Source organism: Galeopterus variegatus, unplaced genomic scaffold (genome assembly GCF_000696425.1).
Source record: "Galeopterus variegatus unplaced genomic scaffold, G_variegatus-3.0.2 Scaffold915, whole genome shotgun sequence".
NCBI lineage: Eukaryota > Metazoa > Chordata > Mammalia > Dermoptera > Cynocephalidae > Galeopterus > Galeopterus variegatus.
Window position 1 is genome coordinate 201,332 of NW_007727026.1, and position 9,834 is coordinate 211,165.

Sequence of the window (9,834 nt, forward strand, 5' to 3'; positions counted from 1 at the left end):
CCTTGGCGGGAGCGCTGCCGCACTCCCAAGCAGCGTACTCTCCAGTGCGCCACCGGGCCGGCCCAGTCCTGGTCACATTTCAAACCTTGACGTTTATTGGTGGCATTAAACAGTGCCATCAGGTTGAATTTTTGCACAGCAGCAGTATGAAGGTATAAATTCAATGTCAGACTGGATTGATATATACTACTATTGAGTAAGGTTTATTCTGAGTGTACTGATACTTTTCCCAGTACAGACTTAAATAAGTTAAGTCACAGCAACAATTGCTTGGTCTTGAACATGTGTGTGGCTGTAGGTCTCCCTTAGCCCTTCCTTGTATTTGGGAAACAGGGCAGAGGCAGTGAGCAGGCTGCTTAGCTGCTATTTATGCTAAAATAAGAACAAAAAGAGGAGTGACATGAAAAGTGTTGTTCTTACCAAAAAAATGGCTGCAGACCTGTGGAAAGGCACTACAGAAACCCAGGTTCAAACACCACGGAGGGAAGGCTCCGTCTTCCCCTGAGTTCACTCTGGATATTTATACAGACACACGGGGAAGAGCCACCTCCTCACGACAGCTGGGCTAGTTCCCTTGACACTGGCCACTGTGTGGAGCAAGGCTTCTGGATGTGATGTCCGTAGCCAATGAAGCAAGAAAAGACTAGTGATGCAATGGTGTCAAGGGGGGTCCAGCCTGGAGTGCAGAGCTCAGAGCAGAATCACATTCTGGACCTTCAAATGTGCAAGCTACCCTTAGGCTTTGGGATCACTGGAAAGACCCCTGGGATTATGTTTGTGCCAAAAATCATTGCTGCAAGAGGAACCACCTCTGAGATAGCGTGTATTTTCCTACTTTGATTCCACCTGAGATGAAAGGTGCAAAGAAACGCTGACGACCCCTGTGTCTTCCCCTCTGGGCCTCATCCCCTGGTGAGTGTGGACAGACAGGGGTCACCGGGGTCCTTTACCTCACTCGCTAGCCTCTCATATTCTTCCATCAGCCTCTCATTCTCTTGATTCACAGCAAGAACCTTACATATCCTGTTAGCTGCTGTCTCGGCCTGTAAAACACAATAGGTAAACAGGATGGCTCTGTCGACGGGGACATGCACACACACACAGAGCTGAAGGTGGCAGGCAGGGGAGAGGCTGTGCTGTAGATGGTCAGATTTGAGGTCAGGGTGGGGTAAGACTGAGGGGATGGCTTTTCAATACAGTGAATCGTTTCACACCTTTTTTTACAGTTTTCACATGGACTTACACGGCAGGCTGAATATACTGGGAATAATGGGGGAGAAACCATTAGTCTACACACAAGCTTTGTAACACATGGAGCAAGTTAGTAACAGAAATATATGGGTCAAGGAAACCAGGATCCTGGGTCCCTGGATGTCCACCTGAACACTCCGGTGACCCATGACTGCAGGGTGAAAACTCCCTTTGACAATCAAAGCAAAAAATGATGGGGTCCTGAATGTGTGTGTGCACGTGTGTGTGAGATCATATGTGTCACTGCACTTGAGTTCCCTGAAGTCCTCATCTCCTGAAATAAATACACAGAACTTTCCAGATGGGATCCTTCCATAGAGCTGAGCTTGCTTTAATGCAACCTACATGATAAGTCACTGCAGTAATAAGGAATCCTGTATTGTCATTTGCAAGGCAGAACTCTGGCTGGGAGTGGCAAAGGGCCTTAAATCATGATCAGGAAGAGAAACTGGCTGGTCCAACCTCCCCGGCTGATTGCCTGGCCCAAAGCATCACCTCTAAAGCCCTGGCCCAGTCTGTCAGGATTCTCCAAGTAGAGATATGCCAAGGGAAAGAAACACACACAGGTATGTATGAATATGCAGAAAGCTGAAGGACATTCTCCCACGATGTCCCCAGGGCGTTTGTTTGGAGGGATGTGAATATGTTTGAGTTTCTAACTCTGTTGTCCCATTCACTATTTCACTTAAAATATTAGTCTTGAAATATGTTAGAACAAACCACTGAACACTGAAGGCAATTTCTAGGCAGAGGGAACCAAGGGCATGTTATAAGGGCATTCATTTCTCCTTGTCAGAGGTCCCCTTTACTGCTCAAGACACATGGCCCAATTTTCATTGTTTTTTCTCTAACGCACAAGTTTCCCACAATTTACTAATGAAATAAAGGAAATATATTAGAAGAGGAAATAGACTAAAAACACATCAGGAATGGTCTAAAGTGAAAGCTGTTATAAAAAATTAGAAAAAAACAAAAGAAAATGCATTCACGGTTTGGAACGTGCCATATTAGGTCATGATGAAACACTCTGAGAGAGTCCAAGGTCGGATGAGAAACACACAAACACACGCAGGTGGACACACGCACAGGCCACGAAAACCAGATGTGGGCGAGCAGTGCTATGGCCCACGGGCAAGCATGAGTACCTGCTCCGCGCCCGCAAAAGCATGGTAGAAGCAGGAGACGTAGGTCATGATGGCTCTTTCGTCGGGTTTGGGGGTGTTCACAATGTCTGAAGGGGGAGAGAATACCACAGGACAGAGACACACACAAGGACGAAGAGGGGAAACCGGGGGACAGAGGGAAGAACAATTGGTTTATAGGGACCCTCCTTCTGTACATTTCACGGGCCCACAATCCTGAACCTCGGGAAGACCATACAGGGTTGAAATGACCTGGGAACAGCTTGTTGCTTTAATGATCCAGTGGAGGGCTTGTTTTCTTCCCCCTCCTTTGATGGGCTTTTAATGGTGCATTTGTCACATTCCTATGGGAACCCATCTGCTGCCTATCAGAGCTTGTCACCCCTCCCGTGACTCATGAGGCCACGTCCTCTCGAGGAATGCACATCACTTTGGAGGAAGACTCGCAGGGCTGTGCTGCCCATCGGTCCCACCCCGTCCTCATCCCCAACCTCATCAGTGTTGGGCTTTCTGCTCTGTAAACTGCCTGGCTTGTGCGAGGATGAAATTCACTGGAGAGGGCATGTCTTGTAATACCCTTTATACATACTTACCGTGCTGCTTATAGAAATCACCAAGAGTAACAAAACATCTAAAGAGAAGGGTATCCACATGTTCTTAGTATGACTCTTGCTACCATTTGTATGAGCTGCTGGAATAACCAACAGCAAGAGAGAAAACAGAACCATGTTCTACTAGTCTATTTCTGTTGCTTATAACAAAATACCTAGAATGGGGTAATTTGTAAGAAAACAAAATTTATTGCTTACAGTTTCAGAGGCTGGGAAATCCAAGGTTCAGGGAACACACTGGTGAGAAGATATTTCTCCCTTTTTGAATGGGAATATGCACCCTATACTTGTCTCACCATGGTATCTCAGCAGTAAATAACTTTTGACCTCACGAATGGGACTTTGGACCTTTTGAGTTGAAATAAGTTAACACCTTGGGGATGGAATGAATGTATTTATCTGTGACAAGGACAAGAACTTTGGGGGCCAGGGGCAGAATGCTGTGGATTGATTTAATTGTATCCCCAAAGTCCATATATTAGAAGCATAATTCCCACCATAACTACTGAGGGTGGGAAATCCTATTACGGTAATTGAAAGGTGGAGCCTTGAAGAGGTGATTAAATTGTAGGACTGTGTGGATTGAATAGATTAGTAATGGTGGTCAGGGGTGTGGTTCTGAGGACTTTCAAAGAAGAGCACATGAGAGGTTAGTCTCTCTCTGCTCTGCCATTTTCTGCCACGTGAGGCCCCTGCATTGCTGTAAAGCCACCTCCAAAGAAGTCCTCACCACGTGTGTTCCCTGGACTTTGGACTTCCCAGCCTCCGAAACTGCAAGCAATAAATTTTGTTGTCTTACAAATTACCTAGTTCTGTGTATTTTGTTATAAGCAACAGAAACAGATAACACACATGTGAAAAGACATTGTTTCTTGGCAACACCATTTTTTGGTAAGTTGCTTTTTAGCCTTGTTCATAAACTTGGGTCACTCAACAGACAGAATGAAGCAAAGACAATACCTTGTTATTTCCTAAGGTGAAACCTAGTCACCAGGTTTGCAGAGGCTATGTATGGAAAGCATGTGGGGTTGTGCAATTGTATGGAATCTTCTGGAAAACAAACACAAATGGCATACCACTGCATGGACAGAAAGTAAATCTCAAAGAAAACTAGACTGAAAAAGACACACGACTTCCTCCTCAGAACCAGACGGGTCTCTTGACTCAGAGGAGAGGGGAGAAAAAAAGAGCAAAACGATTAAAAAAAAAAATTAAGACACAGAAGGTGAAAGGTGAGTAGCAACTCATGTTTGACATCCTCACCTTCTGCGCACCAGCAAAAGCATGATAGTAACAGGAAACATAAGTCATTATGGCTCTTTCATCGGGTCTGGCAGTGTCTACTAAATCTGCATGGAGAAAAGAACATTAACTGCTCGGATGTTCTAATACCAGCAGGCTTCCAGCAAGCACTTTCTCGGAGGCCTCAGTCATGAATCTCCGCCCCTCCACCCCCTACACTTATAGTGTTAAAATCTTGGCTCACATCAAAGAAGTCCCACCTGCAAATTCATTACCCTCTGTGCACTTTTGAGAATTGCCAAGAGAAATAAAGGAATTGCCAAAGAGAAGGGCCTGGTGGGCCCAGAAGAGCCCTAAACTAGGAAGGCAGGCACGTCCACGGCCAAAATCAGGCCTCTGGAATTGAACAGAACGTGGACCACAGCACGTTCCCAGGCGTTTCCTATCACTGTACATGTGGAGGACCCAGGAGTCCACAAGATCCTTTCTGCAAGTCCACATGGAACACGGGCGCCCATAGATCGAAACCTGTTGCTTACCATAAAAAGCCCGGTGGAGAAAAATCAGGAAACCATTTCGCAACCTTTTAAAAGCATGGTGGATAGTTCAGATGAGGAGAAATGCCACCAGTCTTTACGAGAAGTGTAATAGTTCATGGGAAAGGGGCCAAGGAGCCAGTTAAAATCCCCACTTGGGGTTCAGAGACCAACCCAAATAATAGAAAGTAAAGTCAATGGCAGCAGGTGAGAAGGCAAGGCTTCACCAAGGGGCACTCATGACCTGAGAGGGCGAGACCTGGACCTAAGATTACGATCAGAGAGAGGCAGAAATAAGTGAACGTTAACATAACGCTGCGATGATGGTAAGTCTGAGTGCAGGCAGCAAAGATATGTGGAGAATCCCATAGGGTGGGTCTGCTGAGTGGTTATATCACAGCATGCTCCACACCACAGCAGCCATGGACACGACTGTTCGCCAGAAGATCCTTATGGGAAATGACTCCACAAAGACAGTAATACAGTGTGGGAGCATTTTTCTGAACCATCGAAAGGGAAAGACAAAGAAAAGCAACAGAAGACCAGGAGGAAGAAATGAATATACTAACACGTCCCATCAGCCTCGAAGGCCAAGCAGGATGGACACACGCCCAGACCAGGACTCACGGAAATGGGAAAAACCCAAGAACCGAGAAGCACGTCAGTGGTTCCAGAGTCATCGGGAAGATTTTGCTAATCATCATAAAGAGTGTTTGGGTATGAAACTCACCATCAATTTTAGAGTATAAGGGAGGCATTACTGAACTGGAAGATGAATTTACTAAGTGTTGGCTATTTTTTCCTCTCTTTAGTATCCTGGCTATTATTAATTCAAGGGGGGAAACTCTGGGTAGTTATTTCTCATATAGACAGGTCAAAGTTTATACAAAATATAAACTTATCTGAGAGAGAACAGATGGACAAAGAGGAAAATAAATGTTCTATGTTCCTATTTCATTGTTTTATTGACTTTCTCCCTCTAAAGAGCTTTGAAGAAGCCATAAGTAGAATTTTGAATAGTATATTGAAGTGTTAACACCCAATAACACGGGTGTTCGATAAAATGGTTAAATTAATTAATGGGCAAACTTAGAATCCTAAGTGAAAGATCACTGTTAGGAGTTGACTTGTGTCTCCAAAAATATATGTTGAAGTCCTAACCTCTGCTACATGTGAACATGACCTTATTGGGAAGCAGGGTCTTTGCAGACATAATCAAGTTAAGATGAGGTCATGCTGGGGTAGGATAGGCCCTTAATCCAATATGACTGATGTCCTTATCAGAAGAGAAGACACAGGGACAGACACAGAGGGATGAAAACCATGTAAAGACAGAGGCAGAGACTGGATTGTTGCTGCCACAAGCCAAGGAATGTCTGGGACTTTGAGAAACTAAAAGTCACACAGAAGGATCCCCTCTTACAGGCTTCGAGTCCTGCCAATTCCTAGGTTTCAAGCTCACAGCCTCCAGAACTGTGAGAGAATCCATTGCTGTTATTTTAAGCCACCTAGTCTGCGGTAATTATTTACAGCAGCCCTAATGCAATCACTAAAAACAAGGAGGAACGGAAGATTGACTATTGACTATCATCAAGTTCTTTACTTTTCCCCAACAATGCTAATTCGTGGAAGCAACAGACCACTAGGGAATAATCATATTAACATCAACAAAGTAATATATGAATATAAATTCCCTGAGGGTAGGATGTATGAAGGTACTTCAAAAAGTTCACGGAAAAATGGAATTAAAAGATAATATGACTCCTTCCATGAGCTTTTTGAAAACTTCTCATATGTTGATACATCTCATTACTTTCTGCAGTACCCAGCAGCGGGTTTTGTTCACAGCAGGTGCTCGATCAATGTCTGTTGAGTGATAAGTGAATCACGAATAAATGAACGAATGGTCTCCACAGATGTGCTTTAGATGGTGTTGCATAGGTACAGTTCACACACATGCACCCCATAAAAATGGCACAAAAGGTATTCGAAACTAGTTCCCAGAAGGAGTGACACTAAAGTGCAAAGTCCATAGAAGTTCTTGCAGATCTAGCTAAATTAAATTTAATTTAGATTAATTAAAAGTGAAATGAGAAAGTTTGGAAGGTACACTGAGGGCTGGATATTCCATATTCTATATTTTGATTTTGTAACTTCTAGCCAGAAGGATTTTTTTTTTCCCCTGAAGTATATCACAAAGGAATTTATTTGCTACACTTGTCTCTACATGATTAAGGAAAATAAATGATGTTGTTGAAAAAAAATAAACAGAACATTTTTCTGGAAAAAAAAAAATTCAATTTCTTAGCCAAAGCTGAACTTTTCACCAAATCCTTTCACTACAGTTTGGCTGGCTGGGTTTTGAGTGGGATTTTTAAAAAGATTTTATGAATGAGCAATCCATGAAAATCACTAGTACACACGTGGCCAGTGACAGAAACTTGTTAGGAATCACGAATATTTCAGAATTAACTTAGCTATTATGTTTTACAAGGTCCCCATGTGCAGCCGTAACTTTGTAGTCTACACATTTTCTATAACTTAGTAAATACAATTTTCATCTCACCTTCAGCATCTAACATTTTGGGAATATCCAGGTGCTTCTCTGCAATTTCCATGGCCAGGTTAATATTTCCTATGGGGTCATCCTGCATGAAAAACAACATAACCAGTTTTTAAAATATATATTTGGAAACAGGACTTAGGGATAATTCTTTGTATACTTCTCCCTTTGGGGAGGCCGCTTTCCCACCCACACAGAACAATAACAGTAGAAGTGAATTTCCTCTTATCTTTTCCCAATCCCTTCCAGTGTTTACAGAACATCACAAAAAAAGCACAGAATCCACACAATCCATGCACACCCCATAAAATGTGAGCGAGAGGCTTAAGAGGATAAATACACTGAGAAACGACACCCTGAATACATCAGAGCTTACTTTCAAACCTATAAATAACAAAATTGAAATTATTCTAAAAGAAATCACGAAACCTACATTTTCCAGATCTGGAAGGTCATCATGGAGATGTTTCCTCCAACACCCCAGTTTTAAATATAAGACAGCTAAGGCATGAGGGTAAAAGAGAGGGGCTGCTAGGTGCAAATTTTAGCTCACTAAAGAACGTTACTAGATAGCAGCAAAGCACAAAAATCACATTTCCGTGATGTTAAAGCTAGAAGAGATGACAAAATCTCAAAATCGTAAGTGAATTTGTGAAGACGTTTTTGTTCTTTAGATTATGTGTATCTTTCACTGTCAAACAGGTTAAATATATATAACACAAGAAAATAAATTTAACCAGAGGTGTATAATTGAAATACTGAAAAATGAACAGACTTTACATTTCTTGTTTTGATCAATTAAAGAAATTAACGATTACAATTTTGAAATGGGCTGGGGGTAAGATATAAAAATCAAAATGAAAAGTAGTGTTAGTCCAGGGATGACGTGAATGAATTTTAACAGCAAAGCCATTTTAACATTTGGATGTTTTGCAGTGAACACAATAACTTTAATATGGTGAAACATTTGAAAAGTGCAGGCTTGAAAAACATATTCCCAGCTCAGTGGAGATACCAAAATCAGCTTCCTGGCTTCGTAGCATATATAATAGTTTCAGGCAAAAAAAAATTTTTTTAATTAAATGTTGTTTTAACAAACGTAGAACCATTTGATTGAAAGCAGCTGTAACATTAAGCAAATCTTACCTGCATATTTATGCAAATGTTTATGAAACCAAATGACTGAGTAAAAGCTTCTTTTTTTCAAAAAATACATGAGAAAGATTTCGGCATTCAAATCAGAGTGATGATTCTGAGACTTCGTGAAACCTAAGAATTGGACTGTAACTTAAGGAGATAAAATGTGTCAAGTATGTACTCCCTACACATGTTTATTTATAACAGTGTCTGATCCAGCACTATGTAAATAAGTATTAGTGTCATTTTTCCACCCTTTTAGATGGCCAGTTACTGCAGGTCTGTTGTCATAAAACTGACCACTTATAAACTGCTAGTAAAACGAAATCTATCCGGTACAGTCTCCTCGTTTTTGCAAATGAGATAAAGAGTAATTGAAAAAAAAAATGTACACTGTCCACATGTTATAAACATTTCAAAGTATCTCGGGGGATAAGAAAACACATGCCTTGAACAGCTGAGAAAAAGCCCCATTTTCTTCGGCAACCTTGCAGTCTTTAGTCTTAATCTTTAGGATACAAGTAAATTCTGCATGTGCTTCCCCGTAGTCAATGGCAACAGACCGGGGGAGGTGGGTGAGCAAGTGACATTGGAAAAGCTCACAGAAGCCAGGACACTCTTCTCACAATCGTCATGCCACATAGTGAGGGTAGCATGCAGGAGGGCTGGGTCCCACACCAAACACAGCGACACTATGTGAAGGGCCAGCTAAGCACACCAGCACCGGGAAGAAGTGCTACAGGGATGTCTAGCTGGGACAGCCAGGCTTCCTGCCTCAATTTTCACATGCCATTATCTCTAAGGCAGCAGGGACCATCTGCCACAAGATCCAGAAGGGGCACTGATTTCTTCTCCCATCACAGATTATACCTTTCTTTGTTTTTTATTTGGCGGCTGGCCGGCATGGGGATCCAAACCCTTGACCTTGGTGTTACAAGGCTGTGCTCTAACCCACTGAGCTAGCCAGCCAGCCCCAGACCACATTTTAAAACTACTTTTAAAGAAAGAACTAGAATACTAATCTGAGACTTGAGCTTAAAGGGATAAAGTTTCCTAAGTTAAATTTTATGGGGGGAAAAAAAATCTTTTCTGAAAACAAATAAAACCCCCAAAGACTTCTTTTCTAAGGCTACCACTAATATCTTGTCTCAACATTGAGATAGTTCTGAAATATCCCTCTGTGAAAGGCAAGTTCACCAATGTGGAGTCAATATGTCTGCAAGGAGATCCTCCAAAAAAGGTAAAGGGAGTTTTAAAAGGCTTAGGGTATTTGAAACTTTCTTCCCCCCAAAAAATGCAGGCTTCACTTCTCATGCAATCCAGGAAGGTAAAACCTCTCCAAAATGTGTATA

The 9,834-nt window shown here is 42.2% G+C and overlaps 1 protein-coding gene across 5 annotated transcripts in view; it reads right to left on the minus strand.

Moving 5' to 3' along the window:
- The window catches only part of ACTN2 (actinin, alpha 2), an 81,792-nt gene that overhangs the window by 25,569 nt on the left and 46,389 nt on the right, over window positions 1-9,834 (minus strand). For 2 of the 5 annotated variants that reach the window (XM_008573413.1, XM_008573414.1), the window contains exon 9: window positions 951-1,043. In XM_008573413.1, coding sequence (XP_008571635.1) covers window positions 951-1,043 — 93 coding nt within the window. Of the gene's footprint in view, window positions 1-950; window positions 1,044-1,495; window positions 1,571-2,396; window positions 2,483-4,267; window positions 4,354-7,348; window positions 7,418-9,834 lie in introns of those variants that run through there. The other 3 variants (XM_008573412.1, XM_008573411.1, XM_008573415.1) reach the window with 3 other exon arrangements.